This window comes from Sturnira hondurensis, unplaced genomic scaffold, assembly GCF_014824575.4.
Source record: "Sturnira hondurensis isolate 20B ecotype Veracruz unplaced genomic scaffold, ASM1482457v3 Scaffold0020237, whole genome shotgun sequence".
NCBI classification, from domain to species: Eukaryota; Metazoa; Chordata; class Mammalia; order Chiroptera; family Phyllostomidae; genus Sturnira; species Sturnira hondurensis.
The window spans coordinates 10867578-10887021 of NW_028092868.1; the positions used below are offsets into that span (position 1 = coordinate 10867578).

The window sequence follows — 19444 nt, forward strand, 5'->3', positions numbered from 1 at the left end:
AAGCACAGGGTGTGGCAAAGGAAAGTGAAGGGTAAAAATGCCCAGGGCAGATGGAGCCTCAAGCTCCAAGGGCAGAGGATTGGGCTGTTCCAGGGGTAGAAGCAGGTGCTTTGGGCACTGCCCCCACCTAGATCCCTCACGGTGTCTGTAACCCTTCTTGGAAAGGACTTTGTATGGGAGGTGGGTGCATGGAAGGGGCAGACTGACACAAAGATGGGGCCCTGGGGTTCTAGATGGGGCCACAGGCACCCTAGGCTGGCGGTGCACAGGTGTTGGACAGGGTCTGTTTCTCACCTGGAGTGATCCTTTCTTTCTGGATGACTCTGGAAAGATCTTTGGCAGGGCCAGCAGGGCCAGCAGGACCAGCAGGGCCAGCAGAACCAGCAGGACCAGCAGAACCAGAAGGGCTGGACTGCTTGTCCAGAACCGTAGCCTGGCGCTGAGGGACTGTTCTGGGCTCGCTGACTTTGGGCACAGGGATTGGGTGCTTCAGTGGTGCAGGCAGTGGCAGCAGGTGGGGGCTTCTCATTGCTGGGTTGGCCGGAGCTTCAAAAGGGCTTGGTGTGGACGGTCCTCCATAGGGAATGAAAACTGGGGTTGAAAAAGAGCGCATATCAGCACCATAGAAACTCAGAAATATTTGGGGAACGGATTTTTCCTTCCCTCCCTCCCTCTCCTCCTCCTTTCCTTCCTTACCCAAGGATGTTTACTGATTTAGAGAGAGGGGAAAGGAGAGAGAGAGAGAAATATCAATGGGCTGCTTCCTGTACGCACCCCAACCAGGGGTTCAACTGCAACCTATGTATGTGCCCTGACTGGGAATTGAACTTGCAACATTCTGATGTACGGCATGACACTTCAACCAACTGAGCCGCCCAGCCAGGACATGGGGGAAAGGATTTTTTTTATTACACATAATTTTCAACAGGTTGGGGGCATGGATTTATTCATTCTCTCCCAGGTGCACAGAACTGATTCATCATTGTCACTGTCAATTTGTAAATTCGATTCTGGACATTCTGTGCTATAAAACTATATCTAGCCTCTGATCTAATACCAAAGTAGTTTCACACATAAAGTTGAGTTTCACTGTCTGCCCAGGGATTTAATTTTTTTCCTTTTCCTTAATTTTGGTTTCAGAATATAGATGATTATGAGTAATGTTTTAATTGAAATAGATGTCCTTGTTTTAATACATAAACACATCACACTTCCCTGTAGCAAATACGATAAAATACACATTTCTTTTCATAGTGCCTCTGGTTTCTGCAGACTCAGCTTATGTTTCCGCTCACCTTGCACCCTCTGATCTGGCCACACCACACTTCCTATCCTTCCCTAATACCCCAGGCTCTTGGCTTTTCTTATGCTGTCTGCCTGCACAGCCAAGGGGGGGTTTCTCCTGTGATTCTTTTCCACCATTTATTTCAGAAGTAAAGTTGTCCCAGCCAGTGAATAGAAAAAGGAGAGTGCGGTGGGGTTTTGGGGAGGGTCCCAGAAAAAAAATCACAGAGCTGTAGATGGAGAAAGATGTTTGGGCTCAGCCGGGTTGGAGTCGGGGGCCACGCATCAGTGCATGGGCCGTCTGGCTGCCAGACTTGTTTAGCTCGGCTTCTGAAAGCCCATTTCTCCCTGCACTGCCCCTTGCTGCTGGGAGCAGGAGCCCTGTGCAGTGGTGCCTGCCTGGGGGATGACTTTTGTCTTTCCTTGCCCTGTTAGCTCAAGGAATCACTTCTCCCCTTGGGAAGGAGCCTCTTGATGGTCGAGTGTCCGAGAGCAGCTGAGAGCTGTCAACAGGAGTATTTGCTGGTCTTTCCCCTGCCATCCTCGGAGAAGGGAACCACGTGTCTTCCCTCAGATGTAAAATGGTTTTACCATCTGCTCCTCTCACTTCCTCCCCCCCAGCTCTACTGTTGCTTTTCCTTCTACTCCTTTATTTGTTCAGTTCTTTCTCCCTTAAGTGTGCTTCCGGCTCCACTTCCTTCTCCCACCCTCCCTGTCTGCAATTCCCTTCCTTCCTCATCACGCTCTGCCTTCCAGCTGCCCTCTTCAGAGCAGTGATTAAAATCTCAGGCCCTGGGCTTAGGAGATCCAAGCAGGACTTCTGGCTCTGCTCTTAACAGACAAACAACTTAGGAAATTCACTCTGAGCTTTAATTTCCTTATGTGTCACGTGGGGATAATGAGGATTGTTTTAAATACCGTATTAGATAATTATATAAAGTGTCTGGGATAATGCCTGGTACATACCAAGCACTCAAAAAAAAAAAAACCCCAACAAAAAAGATACTCATTATGATCCATCCCATGCCCACTGCTCTTCCTCTCTGGCTCTCCTTGTCCTTCTGTCAGAAAGGGTCTCTGTAACTTCGCATTTCTGTCACATTATGCATTCCCTAGAGACTGCCCCGTAGGCTAAACTGTACAATCTCCCCCAAATTCATAGAATAGGTAAGACAGAGAGATTTGTGTCCTCTGTCCTCTAGAAAGTCATCTGAGAGAGCCAGGGCCAGAGGCCAGTCTTGCCTGCCCGGCCCGTGGCTGAGAATGGCCCACCCCCCCCCCTCAAGGAGAAAGCGGGCAAGTCAAGCGCATCTTCCAGGGGGCTGGGAAACAGCCCAGACTTTCAGCAGAGCAGCTCCCCTCGTGCCTCTCTAGCCCCAGAGGGATTCGAGGAGCCTCGTACCACTTCTGAAGCTGTTGAGAACTGCCTTCAGGTTGGGGTATTCACGCAGGTTGATCTGGCTGAACAGCATCTCCAGAAGCGACGGCTGAAACGCGTCCTCCAGTTTGGTGAGGATGTTGTGCACCACTTTGGACACGGGCACCATATTTCTACAGGCCTCCAGAGACTCCTGAAGAAGTGCAATCACATTCTGTTGTAACTGACTATAAAATCAAATGGAGGCTGATTATGCATTTGTGGTCTTCCAAGTCGTGAGAGAGCTATTTTGCTCTTTTAAGAAGGAATTTAATGCAAAAGGTACAGTCAAGTTGCAGAGAAATTACAGTTCCCCATGTTTACTTTGGAAACTTTGCATGTATTTTGATAGCTCATCATAGGAATACGTAATTCAGTCTTCTTTAAAATAAGTCTGTTTTGTGAACCTTATTTTAGGTGCATTTGAAGGAAGAGGGAAATTTTAAGAAAGGAAAGCAGAGTCAGAGGCTGGGATGGTGTAATGGATTCTCTAAGGCTCTGGGCAGGACACTGACATGTAATGTAACGGTCGGTCTCCACTGGCAGTTCTGTTGAAGGGGTTCCAGCCATAAGGAAACCACCCAGGGGACTTTTCTTGGTGAGAGGATGGCTAAAATGAGAAGCATGGCAGGAGAGAATTGATTGCAAAATGCTTATGGAGTACCTCCTCGGCTAGGCCTTGGGTACCAAGCAATGGAGAAGAAGAATGTGCTGCTACCCTTATTGAGGAGGGGGCACTGCCGGGCAGAGCAGGTAGGCATTAAATAATAAACACAAATTAAATAAGTACCCAATTATTGTCAATAGAAGTTTTATTAAGGGAAATAATAGATTTCTATGAGAGAGAATAATGAGGGGGGTCTTAATTAGGTGAGTGTGGGTCAGGGAAGCCTCGCTGGCGGGTGACATCCAGGCTGTGACCTGTAGCGGGCTTGCAGCCCACCAGGCCAAGCCGGTAAGATGGTTCTGCCACCACTAACACTTCCCTAGGCTCAGGAAATGCTTTCCCAAATCCAAATTACATGAAAAGAGTGTCATTTTTGTACACACAGTCATATCTCCTCCTGCCTGCCTTTTTCCGCGTCAGAATGGACTATGGATGACATGCTCTCAGGAATTAGAACGGTGCCACTCGTGGGTTAAATGGGGTCCCTTCCCCTCCGAAGATACGTCCACTTGAAACCTGTGAATGTGATCTTCGGAAAAAAGGTTGTTGCTGACGTAAGTTCAGTATCTTGAAATGAGATCATTTTGGATTAGGGTGGGCCCTAAATCACAATGACAAGTGTCCTTAGAAGAGAGAGAAAGGGAGAAGACACACAAATTACAGTGATTTAGAGACAGAAGCAGGGATTAGACAGATGTTTCTGTAAGTCAAGAGTATCAAAGGCTGCTGGTATGACCAGAAGAATGTCAGGGAACAGATTCTCCCAGAATCTCTAGAAGAAATCAACTCTGCTAACACCTTACTTTTGGACTTCTGGCCTCCAGAACTGTGAGAAGACTCTTTTTTAGTTACCTGGTTTGAGGCCTTTTAACCTCTGGAAGCCTTGGGGGTTTTGGTTGGAGACCTCAATAATCAGGCATTGTCGGTGAAGACTGGGCTGCCACAGTAGGCAGTCCACGTGACTCACCATGTACATTTTGTCGGTGATGAAGGACTTGTCTCGAAGGCCTTCGAAGAAGGGAAATGGCTTGAATATGGCGTAGGAGATCTCCAACTTCTGATGTATGAAGTGCTCACGAAGAGCATTTTTTAATTCTCGGGTCATGGTGAACATCCTATGGAAGGGGCCCGAGAGAAAAAGAGGAGCAAAGACGTTGTGTATCCAGTGGGCGGTCTGGTCCCAAAGGCCTCCCTGAGCAGTCCCCAAAGCAACATCTGCCTCAAAGGCTCATGGGTATTGGAAGCAATGACAACACCCAGCAACAATGGGCACTAAAGTAAGCAATGAATGTGACCCCAAACCCAAAGGGGCTGCTGGTTAAACATCAGGCAGGTATTATTAAAAATAGCTAATATTTATTGAGTGTTCCTGTTGTGCCAGATTTTGAGTTTGTTCTGAGAGTTTCACATGCAGTGACTTATTTGATCTTCACAAAACCCTGGTAAGATGGCTACTATGCTTTTCACCCCTTTTTATCATGGAGGAAACTGAGTCATGGAGAGGTTTAATAACTGGCCGTAAGTTGTGCAGCCTGGACGTGGTACAGGTGAATAAATCCAGACTTTCTGGTTTCTGGCTCACAGTCATAAGTCCTGTGGTCTGTGATAACACTGAGCTGAGTTAAGATTTCCTGGACTGCAGCTTAAGGCACACATAAGCAATGCCACTGTAAAAAGGATTGCTCCCAAACAAGCAGAAATATGGCAACTTGATAGTGCTTAGCCAATTTAATAACCACCCACAGGCCCTGGCTTGGCAGCTCAGTTAGTTAGAGCGCTGTCCTGATACGCCAAGGTTGCAGGTTCAATCCCCAGTCAGGGCCCATACAAGTATCAACCAAGGAATGCATAAACAAGTGAAACAACAAATCAGTATTTCTCTCTCTCTCCTTCTTTCTCTAAAAATATCAATCAATAAATAAACCACCCACAATCTTCAAAACAAATAGGCTAAACATATATAAATACAAAGAATATAAAAGATGATTAACTGATTAATGTATTGATTTCATATCTCAGAACAGACATATGCCTTTTCCTATGTCAATGCCACTTTATAAAATTCACTATTTATAGGTCATGAGAAAATATTAAGTTTAGTAGGCAGAAAATTTACAGCGGACATTCTTGACAAATTGTTGAGAAAAGGGAGGCATTAACAAAATATTCATTCACCTAGAGATATTTTAAAAAATCAAACACAGATCCCATTTTTCCAACTTTATTTTGTGTGGAAGAGAAAATGGAGCAGTAATTAGTGACTATTTCCAGGGGTTTAATCCCAGTGGCAGACCAAGCACCCCTGTCTCTCTCTTTCCTCAGTCTCAAATTCTTTAAGTTTGACAGAAAAAAAACCATATATTATAAAAAAGAAAAATCCAGAACAGTACTGGAAAACAAGAAAAGATGCCATCAGGGGTCTATAATTCTGAAGAAATACTGAAAAATACAGAACAGGTGGGAGAAAAATCTACCATCCATGACATGCATGAGGGAAAGTTATTGCAAAGAGCACAGAGCCAGATAAAGGCCGAATGAATTCAGGCTAAGAACAGGAAGAGGCCCTGGGGTTACATTTAGAATGACAAATTATACAACAACATTCGGAACAGAACACCTGCCTGATTCCTTATTTTTTAACACAAATTAAAAACTTTTTTCTGTTATAGCTGACATTCAGTATTATATTAGTCTGTGGTTCCAGCACAGTGGTTAGACATTTATACAACTTACAAAGTGACCTCCCTGATGGATGCACGTTCCTCACTCCTTATCTGTCATGATTCCCAGGCATGAAGCACAGAGAGGTTAAGCAACCTGCCCAAGGTATTCGGTGACAAAGGAGAGCCCATCTGATCAGAGCCCAGTTTCTGACTAACACCTGACACCACGTCTCATATACCAGTGTTCATATTTTTATGGCATAAAGGGGTCTTAGCAAAAGACATAAACAGGCAATTAGGCCAAATGTGCAATACATAAAATAAAATAAACATGGCAACTCACTAGTAGTTGAAACTGCAAATGACAACAACTTAATAACATGTTTGCCTATCAAATCAACCACGACAGAAAAGAACAGCAATAGTCACAGACTCTCCTGGTGGACATGCAAATATTCTAAACATTCTAAACTTTCTGGAGGCTAGTTTAGTGATCACGGTTAAATGGTCTCAAATATTTCTTCCCTTAAGTTCCAAGTTCCACTTCCAGGAATTTATTTCAGGGAAATAATTATGCATATGCTTAAAGAAAAAAAAACATAAACACTTTACAATACAATCCCGAGGGGATTAAGTGTACTCCCCTTATTTTCTCTTTTCCACCAGCTTCCCAACTACCCCCTAGTCACTTGCACAGTGGATAATGAATGAGTTGCTGTCTGGGGAGGGAGGGAACACAGATGATGGGCAGGATCATGGATGAGGAGGGTGGAGAGCAAATCTTGTCCCATACACACAGACAAACAAGAATTCAGGAAAAAAAAAGAGCTGAGCTGTGTGTGCACTTCCTGCCTAGGTCTCTCCCTCTGTTTAGCAGTCTCCTATTAAATCCCACATGCCCCCTGTCTCTTCGGAAGACACGACCTTACGATGGAGTGGGCCTCACAGTTTAAACAGTTGGGTTCCACCCTGCCGCTGCTGCCAGGAAATGATGAACAAAAGTCCAATTGCCAAAAATGAACAAAAGAGCCAAGTCGAAACCTACCTGGATGCTGAGTTCTCCACCTGCTCCTTCCCCTTCGCAGGTACGGAGGCCAGCCCGGGTCGCTCCTGAAGGCCTGGGGAAAAGGAAGGCAGGCGGGGAGAAACCGTGGGTGAGGCAGGAAGTCTGTGTTCGGGGCACGCAGCAGCGAAGGCCTGGCTTCAGAGGAAAGAAAAGTGAAACTATTTTGAGCAGACCGTTGCAGGAAGCTGAAGGCTGTGCCGGCAGCTTTGCTCCACTCCCGCCCCTTTGCGGAAACTTGGGAGATTACCTAGTGGACTGTGATGGACCAGTCCCGGGAGGGGTTACAGAGGGGAAGAGGTGTAAGGGTCCAGTCCCAGGGTCCAGGGGAGCTGAGAAGCCGCCAGGGGTTGGCTTCCTTGCCTACCTCTATTTCCCATGATGTCATTCTGTACTTTTTGGGGTGATGAACATGTTCTACAGCTGCATTGTGGTGCTGGTGATGGCTACACCACAGAATACATATACTAGAAAACTGCCAGAGTTAAAAAATTAACAAGCAATTAAAGGGAAAGCGAGGTGGCTCAGAAATGCCTATAATTTGTCAGGATAAAATCATTACCCAAGAAAATTGAAATAAAAGGAACCTGAACATAAACTGAAGTTACCCAGAAGTAGGCAGCCCTCTGGGCTGGAAAATGGCTGGGAGCTAGGCAGGCCCGTGGGATGGGGAGAGTGTGGAGCCACAGTTAAGGCAGAGACCATTCCATTTCCCCTGGAGAAAGGTGCCCTATGCAGGTGTCTCCCCTGCAGCCCCAGCATCAGGCAACCCTGCTCTGCTTTCTGTCACTGCAGCATCTGTCTGTGTTAAAGTTTTATGTCAGTGGAAACATACAGTGTGTGCTGTTTGATTTACAGCTTCCTTTGCTTGTTACAATACTGTTGAGATTTATTTCAGTTGCTGCAAGTCAGTAATTTACCACACTTTAGCAGGTGTGCTGGCCACCTCTTGCCCATTCGGTCTGAGCATCACAGTGCTGTCAATGTAATCAATCAGTCTGGTGGTCTATGGGGTGGCCGAGTGATCCAGGTATCTTTGAACTGTGTTATGACAAGGGGCAGGTGAGTTAACATTACTCCTAAACGAAACTGTATATGAGTACTCTGATCTGTCATGTGAGAATAAAAACTTTCTGATTCTCCTTTCTAATCAGACTGGAGAGAATACCTTTGCCAAATCAATGGCCACACACCATGAACCTGAGGCTGTGGGGGACCTGGGCTGGAGATCTTACTGTCCTAACAGCCTATTTTCTTATCTCAGTTCTCCAGCTTTCTCATAAATTCTGTGAGCTAATGAATATACTTCCAAGAAATTGATGTTCTGCTGAGTTAGCCAGAGTCCATGAAGTTACTTGTACCTCAAAACCTCAACTGATTAAAAAATTGGTACCAGAGAGGAATTCTAGGTAACAGATCTTCACAGAAATGCGGCCAATCTGGGACTGGTTGTCTGACCTAATTGGACATAATAGTTGTGAGCACCCCATGAGCATTCTAAGATGGGGGTTTCCTAGACTTTAGTAAGCAAGGGCAAGCTCGCGAAATAACTTGTAACACCGGATTGTGGTCAGGACTCTGCAATTCACTCCCTGGTTCCAAGTGTCAGATATTGGCATATAGACACAATGGAGAGAAATCCTTCAGGTAGAAAACATCAGCTTGCCTTCAGAGATTATCACCCAGTTGGCCTAAATCTGGGAGGGAGACAGAGGAAGGAGGCAGGCCAGCGTTTTCTTACCCGACGGGTCCCATGCAAGGAAAAGACAACTCATTCTCTGGTGAATGTAGAGAAAAACAAGAGTGGAAAATAGAACCTAAAATTCCAGCTCCTTGTCATCTGGGCTAATGCATGTTACTGCAAAGTAGGGCTTTCTGATAAACTTGAAAGCAACACCCCTTCAAGCCCCATCTCACCACCAGTCAACGGAGGAGCACCAAAGACTTTATGCTTAGAAGCAAAAGAAACTGGCATGTTTATGTCACTGCCCAGCTCAGTGGTGGCCTGGGGTTGGCCTGCTGCCAAGGGCAGAGAGAGAGGAGAAAGGAGGACACCAGGGTGGCTGATGTAGTCTGGGCCACCGTGGCCCATAGAGGCTGAGAACCAGAGACGGTGGTACCTATCAGAGGCTCAGCTTACCAGTTTCTCTGCCCTACAAGGTCAGAAGATAGGGAGAGAAGGAGAGAAGGAGGGAGAGGGGTGGGGCATGGGAGGGAAGGAGAGAGAGAGAGAGAGAGAGAGAGAGAGAGGAAGGCATGTTTGTACAGCGCTGGTGGGCACATAGACCTTGCCCGCTGTCCTGGAATCTTTTGGCAGAGAAGAAAGAGCAAAAGTTGGCAGAGGGGGTAGGAATCCCTGCCTTCTATATTTTGCAAACACATATATGCAAAATCTTGAACACATTTATAGTGAGCCAGAAGAAGTGGGATTGCTTCACTTCCTGGTCCCTGATGTGACCGAGGCCCTGGGTTCTACAGATACCCTGGTTCCTCTTCACTTCTGTCTGTGACCCATTGTCCTGCCTGGATTTTTATCCTCTGGTTTCTGGTATTTATTTTATTTGCATTTTGTTCCCATTTCTTTATCTTTCAACTTTATGTTGATACAGGGTATTTTATACATTGCTTCAAATGCTTTACAGAATGAGGTCTGGGTATAAGTGAAAAAATTATGTACAAACATAAGTGTGACACACTGGTTAATTAACTAGCATCACCTTGACGTTTAAGGCCAAGGTAATCTCAGTTCTAAACCTTCTCCCATCTGATGAGAAGCCTGTAGCTCTCCTCAAGATTTCAGTGACTAGCTGAAGCTCAGATTTTTCCTAGTAACTCTGGCTGCATTTTGAAAGTGCTCACAATATTCAAGAAGTCTTAGAATTCCACACCAGGCTTCTGTGCCCAAACCTGGTGCTCCCCTCTGCTTGCAGGAGTTGAGAGAGTTCTCTCTTAACTCTGGCTGCCTTCCAGAACTTGAAGAGCATCTTCCCCACTTCACAAGGCTGAATGTTTGGGCTGTCCTCAGGCCCAGGTCTGCGCACTGGGCCAACCTCGTCCAGTCTGAAGCTTGCCATGGTGCCCGGCCAGCCCCTGGGCCTGAGAGAGGATCTGAAATGTTTCATGTTCCTTTCACCCACCTCAGCGAGGGGAAGGACAAAAGTGAAACCCACTTAATGCCCATACAACGGTACCGCCTCACCTCAAATCAACTCTCATTCCTTTGAGTTAATTAGATTTGCCCGCCAAATTTCCTTTGTGTGAACGAGTGGCCCCATCTTCCGCCTCGATCTGGCCTTGCTCCTCCTCCTGGGGCCGAGAACTGCCTTGAGGATTGGAGGAGGGACATACACGTCACAGTGATCAGCCATTTCACTTTTTTTTCACCCTGTGGGTGCCGCGCCTGAAGGATCCTTCAATGGGCAGCCATCCTCGTCCTCATTAGAGCTCTGGGAAGGAAGAAGGCAGAGAGACAGCGTCAGCCTGCCTGACCAAGGGAGGTTCTAGTCCAGTTCCATGGCCACAGGGGACCAGCAGTAGAAGATGGCAGGTGGAGGCAATGATCTCAACCACAGGTCAGTCCTGGCTTTCTCTGCTGTCCTTCATCTCTGGTAAGGTCGTAATCTACCCTTGTTCTTTCTGTCTACCCAGCCTCACTCCCCAGGTGTGCAAGAGACTGAGATTGCAAATAAGTAAATAAGGAGCGTGTCAAGTTTTTAAAATTAAAATGGGGGAATTAAGGCCACAGGAGCCACACCACCATGCTTCCATTCAATAGCCGTGCAGGTGGGCCTCGCTGCAGAGCTCAGTGATTCCTCACAACCTTGAACCCTCTCATTCCCCGCATGCCTCCTCTATCCCCACCCAAAGACAACTCTCTCTAGAAAAGGTCTTTTTAGAAAAACTAACATCCAAATCAAATGCCTGACTATTGTCAAACTTTTTCTAGTTTCCCAGTAGGCTGGGAACTGGTTTTATTCAAAGTCTGAGAGTCAGTTCAGTGCCTCCGACACTGGATAGGAGGAAGTGAAAATAGGTGGGGCCCCACGAAGGTTGTATGACAGTGTGGGGAGTGAGCATTGCTTTCCTTTCTCTGGGACGTGATACCCATCTGGTTAGAGAAAGATGTAAATTGTCTTTTAAAAATGCAAGATAAAAAAGAAAAAATATAATTGAAAAAATGCAAAATAAATACACCCATATATTCTTGTTGGTAAAAATTAAAACAGTGTGCAATCCTGGACTCTGAGCTGGGGCTAATTCTGGCACTAGCTGGGTACCAAGAAGGCCACTGTGAGGGTGGGGTAATGCTGCCCTCACAGAATGAGTTACAAGGTTACAAGGTGATGCCCCTGCTTCTGTTTTCTGGAAGAGACCATAGTTGGAATGCTTTAGTCTACTTAACTAGTGATACCATCTGGGCCTGGTGCTTTCTTTTAGGGAGGGGCTAATAATTATTGATTCAATTCCTTTAACAGATACAGGCCTTTTCAGAGGTTCTATTTTTCCTTGTTGAGTTTTGGTAGTTTGCATGATTCAAGAAATTTGTCCATTTCTTTTTTTAAAAATCAGATTTGTAGGCATACTGTTGTCCATAGTATTGTTTCTTTATTATTCTTTCAATGTCTGTGGGATGAATAGTGAATTTTTTTTTGTTTCTGATGTTTGTAATTTGTCTTCTCCCTTTTTTCTTTGTTAGCCTGATGAAAAGTTTGTCAACTTTATTGATTTTTTTAAAAAATCACCTTTGGCTTCATTTATTTTTTCTAATCTTTTCCTATTTTCAATTTTATCAAGTTCTGGTCTAACTTGTATGATTTCTTTTCTACTGCTTGCACTAAGCTGCTTTCTCTTTTTTCTCTTGTTCTCTTAGGTGGTAACTTAGATTATTGATTTAAATCTTGCTTCTTTTCTAATAGATGCATTTTAATGCTATACATTTTTCTCTAAGCACATCTTTTGCTGCATCCTATATATTTGATAAGCTGTGTTTTCTTATTTAGTTAAATGTATTTTTAAGTTTCTCTTGAGAATTCTTCTTTGATCTTAGCAGTGTGTTGTTTAATTCCCAAGCACTTGGAGATTTTATAGCCATTTTTCTCTTATTTCTACTTTAATTCTATTATCATATGAGAACATATTTTTTATTGGGCTGGCCAAAAAGTCTGTTATGTTTTTCCCATAAAATAAAAGACACATTTTTTATTTTCACCAATAACTTTAGTGATTTGGATATTTTGAGTATGTTGTCTATCTCCTGCAATTGGCTTCTAGTGGGTAGAGGCCAGCGGTTCTGCTAAACATCTTACAATGCATAAGACAGCCCCACAGCAAAGAATTATTTGGTGAAAATGTCAATAGTACCAAGAACCTTTACAAACCACTTTTGACATGTTCAGCCAGTTACAGTACCTTCTCCATACACTGTACAAATATTTTTGTGTGTTTCAATTGCAGATATTACTTCCTTGAAGTAATAAAACATAATACTCTGAAAATGATGCATGTTTTCTTACATCTTCAATATTAAAATGGCTGCACGAAAATTCACCAATTGTGATGTTTTTTCAAGTGCACACTGGTATGACAGCTGTCACAATATAATCTAACAAAATTGTTTTGAATGAAGTTAAAGACCACTAAGCACTACTAGAACCAACATACAGAACAAAATGTAATGGAGTTTTTGGCCAAGCCAGGATGATTTCTCTCCTTTTAAATTTGTTGGGATCTGTTTAATAGTCTAGAATATGGCCCGTTTTGGCAATATACCCCGTGAGCTCAAGGGGTATGTGTACTTTGTTCACGTTGAAAGGAGAATACTATAAATGTCAATTAGATCAAATTTTGGTTGATGGTGCTGTTCAGGTCAACTGTGTTTTTACTGACCTTCTGATTGCTTGATCTGTCAACTACTAAAAGAGGGGTAATGAAGTTGTTAAACAATACCAACCCCTCCCCCCGGAGGGTTTGGCTAGAAATAAATATAAATATTTCTTCAGGAATCTTGGAGTTTGCAAACTGGAAATAATAGGGAAAAATCTAGAGGTGTTCCAGAGAAGAAGAAAAGTTTAAAGTTATTAGAGTAAAAAGTATGTTCTTGAGAATTATCAGTCCTGCATTCTTAGTTCTTGGATTGGTTCAACCCTGGACTCTGAGCTGTTATCAATCAGATGTTAGGATAAATGATGGATATCAGGATGTCCAGAAGATGGGCCCCACCTCCAGTGGCCTGCATAATGAATGTCAGGTGTGTGTGTGTGCACCCTTGTGAGGGTAACCAGAGGTTTATATGGAAGTCTTGATGTATATCTTGGCTTTGAAAAGGACTGGAAAATTCAAAAACATTTAAGTTTCCAGACTTCTTAAAACAAGAATGAAGTCTTTTCTCATGCCTCAACTTTCATGTCAATACTTTTAGTGGCTTTATTAAAATGACTCATTTTTTATATATCCCCTGTCTTTACTCCTTCTGCAAATTCTTCAGCAACAGTAGTGGATTTATCTAGTTTTCCTTTTAGTTTATCAATTTCATTTTCATGTACTTTTAAAAAAATTTATTTATTCAATTATTGTTCAAGTGCAGTTTTCTGTCTTATATTCCCAGCCCTGCCCACCCTCCTTTTAAAAAATTTATTTATTTAATTATTGTTCAAGTACAGTTTTCCCATTTTCATGTACTTTAATGAGGTAGTAATCTGCAGTGTGGGTCAGTAGGCTGGAGACCAAATAGCTGATGGTGTATTCAATCTGAAAACAGTTTAGTGAAAGATTTCTTCTTATTCTTGGAGTCTGGTCTTTTGGTTTTATTCATGGTTTCAACTGACTGAATGAGGCCTACCCTCATTATAGAGAGCAAACTGCTTACTTGAAGATTACCAAGTTAAATGTTAGTCTTGTCTCTAAACACCCTCTTGTCCCTAAACATATCATATTGAATATGATATGAACATTGATATGAATAATATCATGATTCATATGATATTGTGATATGAACCATCACAATATCATATCAATTCCTATAAAGATTATAACATTTAAAAATTCAGTATATTCCCTAGAGGGTTTAGGCCGATAGTTTTTACAATCGTTTTGATTAGCACAGGGTGAACTCTTTCACTTCTTTGTACAAGTCTTTCTTAAGCTCAGTGTTTTCTTCTATTGCACCCTTGATTATTCTCTAAGTAAATGAATTCCATTTCTTCTGGTCTCTCCACAAGAACACTATTTTACATGTGTTGGTCCTCTGTGGACTATTTTTCATGTATAAAGTCTTCCAGCTCCTACAAGCCTCTTAGAAACCCAGTGCCTACATTCACATCATGTCTTTGTTTTTCAGGATGTCCACTGGCCACCAAAACCCAGGGGAGCAGAATGTGGAGGAGCAGTTTCTCTACGAGTTCATTTTCAGGTTCTTCAAAGAAAATAAGGTGGAGATTGCAAGTGCAATAACGAAGCCATTTCCCCTTTTCATGGGCCTACGAGACCGAGGCTTTCTCCCTGAAGAGATGTTTGAAGTAAGTGAGGAGACTCCCCTCCTGGTATGGAGTCCCTCATTGTATTATTGCAAACGTCAGGGTGCAGAGTGTGGACCTCCACTGTCCTATACCTGAGAAGGTGACAGGAGAAGCAGAGCCACAGAAAGCATTCCTCTTTCTGTGGTAGATATTGGTGGAGGGACGTGGGGATGGGGATGTGGCAGGGCTGGAAGTGGGAACGCTCCAGAGATACAGACCACATTAGGTATAGCCATACAGTTTGGCACAGATAACTATAATTAATGCAAATAAGTGAGTTTGGTAACATTTCACTACAAAGCCCTCTCATTTTATACACTCGAATCTGAGATTATTGAAACTCACAGGGAAGTTGTGTCACATTAGGATAAATTTGAAAGCAGATGCTTACTGCCTTCTTTCCAAATTGTTTCTTGTTCTTTAGACAACTCTGGAGCCCTGTAGTGTAGCTAAAGCTTAGCGGTAGGTCTTCCTAAGGGTATTGAGGACAAGTCTTCTCTTTATTTGTGAACTTTCATTGTCCTTTGGCCAGGTATATAGCAGGGGAGAGTGGTTGTCTGGTTTCCTGGGACTCCAGGCCAGATCAGTCCTGGGTGGAGGGCAGCAGGGTATTGTCTAGTCACTGAAATGGCCACTTATTACTAGTCAAACGACTCCCGAAGCCTCTTGGGCAGACTCCTAGAACCCCACATCGTACGCAACTTTGAACCCACTTTTATTCTTCAAAGTTGCTCTCTGAAGTGTACATCATTGTCAAAAAGTAAGGTTCACAAAATAAGTCTATTTTTCTGGTGGAGAAGATTTAAGTGGTCATCTAAATATATGTAATACTGTAACATTTTTTAAGAGAACAAATGGTTTATTTGCAATCTGAATATTCTATGACTCATAAATGCATATATACAAAGTTGTCCTTTCCGTCTTTTTAAGCATTTTCAAGAAGCTTGTAGAAATCTGGTCCCCGTGCAGGCAGTGGCATATAAAGTTCTCAGTGAACTGGAGAAGAGATTTGACAAGACAGTTCTGGAGGTCTTGTTCAGCAAGGTTAACCTGGAGGCCTATCCTGCTTTACTTGAGATTTTCAGCAGCTTCCAAAATGGTAATTATAGCTTTCCATGACATTTAGGGATTCAAGTTCATTTCATTCACTGGTTCATTCATTCATTCATTCATTCATTCATTAATATTTCATGGTTATCTTTGGTGACTGCTACATGGTAGGCATGAGATAAGACGGTGTGCATGACCTGAGATTAACAAAGCCCATAACCGATTCTTCAAGCGGGACCTGAATTTGGTGCTAAGAACCATAATATTTGCATTTCTACTTTTTTTTGGGGGGGGGAGAGGAAGATTTGAGTTATGCTCTTTTGTGGCAAAGAAGAAAGCCCTCTTTCATATTTGCAGAAATGTTCAAAAATGAAAATATTTCCTTGTATTAGAAAGTTTATCATTAAGTGAAGTTCTGTGCCAGCTTACTTTTCCAAATGCATAATGAAGAGTCAGAAGAGACTGTCAGCACATACCCAAACACGAGGGAGGAGCAGCCAGCAAAGCTGCAGAAGGCCAAACGAGGGGAATAAGCATTCTGTGGCCAAGAAAGAGAGTGTGGGTGAGACTGCCAAGGAGCTAATTCTGAAGAGGGAAGTAGGAAGGAATTTCTGACAGTCCGGCACTCTTTGCCAAGGAACTTGAAGTTTATTACTTGGGAGATAAAGCATCATTAAAGATTTTTAAACAGAGAACAAGTAAAAGGAGTCAGTGTAAAGAATGGGATGTGTTGGTTTGTGAAAGCCGTATCTTGATCTATTTCTCTATAAACATGACCTTTCTGCTGAAGAAGTCAGACCTCTGCACTTCTTCTCTATTCCTGTTGTGTGTAGAATTTACAAAACACATTCCACATATATTATTTATTGTAAATTGGCTTTCACTGTTCTCTGATCATTTTGAAGGGATTCAACCATGATTTACAACTTGTCCACTTGTCCATCGTTTTTAAACCTCGAGAGGTGCATCTCTGTGTGGGACAGTTATAGGGTTCCAGGAAAACATCAAGTCACAGGTCATGTGAGACCCCCCAAAACCCAGGATTTCCTGAGGGCTGGAAGTTTTCCCTCTGAACTGTTGGAGTCCAGAATGTATCTGGATGTGTAATTGTGAGATGCAGCTCCTGGTCACTGCCTGAAACCTCTAATTGTCTTTTCCTTCCTCTTCTCAGTGATTCTTGAGTACTTCAGTCACCAAGCTATTGATGAGGAAGACACAAGGGAGATGCTCAACTCTCAACACATCTGTGTACAAGGTAATTAGGACTTGATAGAAACTTGTTTTCTCATCTACTAAGGCAAAAGGTGATCACAGATCAGGGGACCGAGCCTCCTGAGTGGAGAGTGTACCCTGGGGAAGAGATGCAGGAGGAGATGGAAAACCAGAGCAGTGGTGAGTTGCATGGGTTCCCAATTAACCAACCAGATAGGAAACCCAAGAATATCTCAGACAGATGTAACACCTGAGAAGTGGGGACATACACCCAGGAGAGAAGATCTTGCTGAGACCATAAGGCAGAAAGAACTAAGGAGAGAATTGGCCGTAGTATGTATGAGTTAGGAATTCCCTGGCTCGGTGAAGGAGTAAGAGTTTGGTCCTTTGTAACAAAGGATCTCCAAAAAGGAAGACTTTGGTATATCTAAAGAAAGAAATGTTGTAAATATTACTCATAATATGTGAAAAGAGAGGAAGTGAGTGAGTAGTAGTTGTGTGTGGAAGAGAATGTAGAAGGAGTGGTGCTGTGCAGAAAAGGAGAGAGGGGAAAAAGGAGTAAAAGGGGAAGAAGAGAATAAAGAACAGTGATAATTTTAACAGTGACGATAGTAACAGCACCTACTTTTATGCCCCACTAGGCATAAGATCAGCACTTTACACCGATCAACCCTAAAAAGTATAAAGTATACATTAAAAGGTACAAAGTATATAAAAATATGCTTAGAGATCCATTTACTACTAGGGTAGGGGAAATTAGAATAGGATAGTGGAGGATTAGTAGTAGACACTAGTAAAGAGTGAAAGAGGTGTATCGTAAGGAAGGAGAAAGCAAATTTTTCAATATTCTTAATGTGATTCAGATGCCACCCTACCTGGAGCTGGAATTCAACAGTATCTTAGTAATGGGCAGCAGATGAATACAAAGAAAGAAGAACCATCTTTTGACCCAAATATTTCAATACAAACCCAGAAAATGACAAATGAATCTGCCCAAGAATCTCAACAAGCAGGTATGGTTGACTCAGTCTAAAAATTGCCTGATGACTCGGAGTGACTCTAGCACATATGAGAAGGGGTTAAGGGGTGTGTCACATGGTTGTAATTCATAAATGAAGTCCCAAGAAGCCTAAAATAGGGCAGAAGAGTAGACCAGGGCCTGAGGTAAGAGACATATATTTACCAAAAAAGGGTCCCTAGTTTATTGGCAAAAGAGAGAGCGGGAAAACCCACAAAGAGACAGAGAGGGTAGGATGCTCAAATAACAGACAGAGAACTGGAAGGGAAAGACTAAAGACAAAGGGGAAGGAGTTGGAGGTCTCCCTGGGGAAGGTAGAGGCAAAAACACAGAGCGGAGTGGCCAAGGAGAGAGAAGCCCTCAGAATGAAGGGTGCACAAATAGTTCCTTGGGCAGAGGCAGCTGTGGGAGCCAGAGGAGAATTAGAACTGTGAGTAACAGAAAGAAGTAAAACAAGCTGTAAAAAGGCTGAAAAGAGATAGAGCAAACGTGAAGAAATTAAGCTTCCCTCCTCTTCCTTCTTCCCTTCCTCTTTCACATCATTCATAAAAGATAATTTGTGTTGGGTCACAAAGCTAAAAGTCAAGGCTAAAACTACAAAGCTTCTAGAAGAAAGCACAGGAGACTCTCTTTGCAATTTAGGCAGGCAAAAATTTGTTATGTAGGACACAAAAATACCTGAGTCACAAAATAAAAACTTGATACATTGGACTTCATCAAAACTACGAACTTCTGCCATCCAAAGATATCATTGAGAAAAAGACAGGCAAATTGAGATACTGGAAGAAAATATGTATAATACATATAGCTGACAAAAGGCTTTACCCAGAATGTGTAAATAACTCCTATGAACAAATACTAAAAAATCACACCACAAATTCAAAAAATGGACAAAAGACTTGAGTGGACATTTCTCGCAGAAGATAGAAATTATCAACAAGCACATAGAGTATACAATGCTATTAGTCATCAGGGAAATGCAAATTTAAACCCACAACGGACTACCATTCACTCACTAGAACTGTAAAGTAAAACAGACTGAAAAATACCATATGTTGGTGAGAATATGCAGCAATTAAAACTTTTTTCATATATTTTGTTGGTAGGAATGTAAAGTGATATAACCACTTTGGAAACCTGTTGATCAGAGTCATAAACTTAATCTAACTTATGGCTCAGCCAACTCACTCCTAAGTGTAAGAAATAAAATTGTCTGTGCACACAAAGATTTGTACAAAAATGTTTAGAGTAGCTTTTTTCTTAATAGCTAAAACCTGGAACCAATGTTTATCAACAGGAGAGTAAATGAATAAACTATAATATACTTATAAAGTAGAATAGCAATCAGCAATAAAAAGGAATGAACTACTGGTGTATGTAGTAACATGGACAAATCCCCCAAACATTACATTGAACAAAAGAAGCCAGCCTCAAGAGTACATGCTGAGCAATCCTGTATGTAGGAGCCCCAGGACAGACAAGTACTGAATCCGAAAGGAAGAGCTTAATTATGGTGATAGAAATCTAAACAGTAGTTGCTTACAGTAGGAACTGAC

The 19444-nt window shown here is 42.8% G+C and overlaps 2 protein-coding genes across 4 annotated transcripts in view; one reads left to right on the forward strand and one right to left on the reverse strand.

Annotated features, from left to right (window-relative positions):
- The window catches only part of SP110 (SP110 nuclear body protein), a 42349-nt gene extending 35116 nt beyond the window's left edge, over positions 1-7233 (reverse strand). Inside the window, exons 1-4 of the mRNA XM_037029340.1 lie at positions 7077-7233; positions 4336-4483; positions 2687-2855; positions 295-591 (exon numbers count right to left, since the gene is read on the reverse strand). Coding sequence (XP_036885235.1) covers positions 295-591; positions 2687-2855; positions 4336-4482 — 613 coding nt within the window. The 5' untranslated portion in view covers position 4483; positions 7077-7233. The remainder of the gene's footprint in view (positions 1-294; positions 592-2686; positions 2856-4335; positions 4484-7076) is intronic.
- Positions 7234-7335: 102 nt separating this feature from the next.
- Positions 7336-19444, forward strand: part of SP140 (SP140 nuclear body protein) — a 118900-nt gene continuing 106791 nt past the window's right edge. For 2 of the 3 annotated variants that reach the window (XM_037029326.1, XM_037029327.1), the window contains exons 1-6: positions 7336-7497; positions 8028-8156; positions 14431-14608; positions 15539-15707; positions 16830-16913; positions 17734-17883. In XM_037029326.1, the coding sequence (XP_036885221.1) occupies positions 7358-7497; positions 8028-8156; positions 14431-14608; positions 15539-15707; positions 16830-16913; positions 17734-17883 (850 nt within the window). In that variant the 5' untranslated portion in view covers positions 7336-7357. Of the gene's footprint in view, positions 7498-8027; positions 8157-10455; positions 10667-14430; positions 14609-15538; positions 15708-16829; positions 16914-17733; positions 17884-19444 lie in introns of those variants that run through there. The other variant, XM_037029329.1, reaches the window with a different exon arrangement.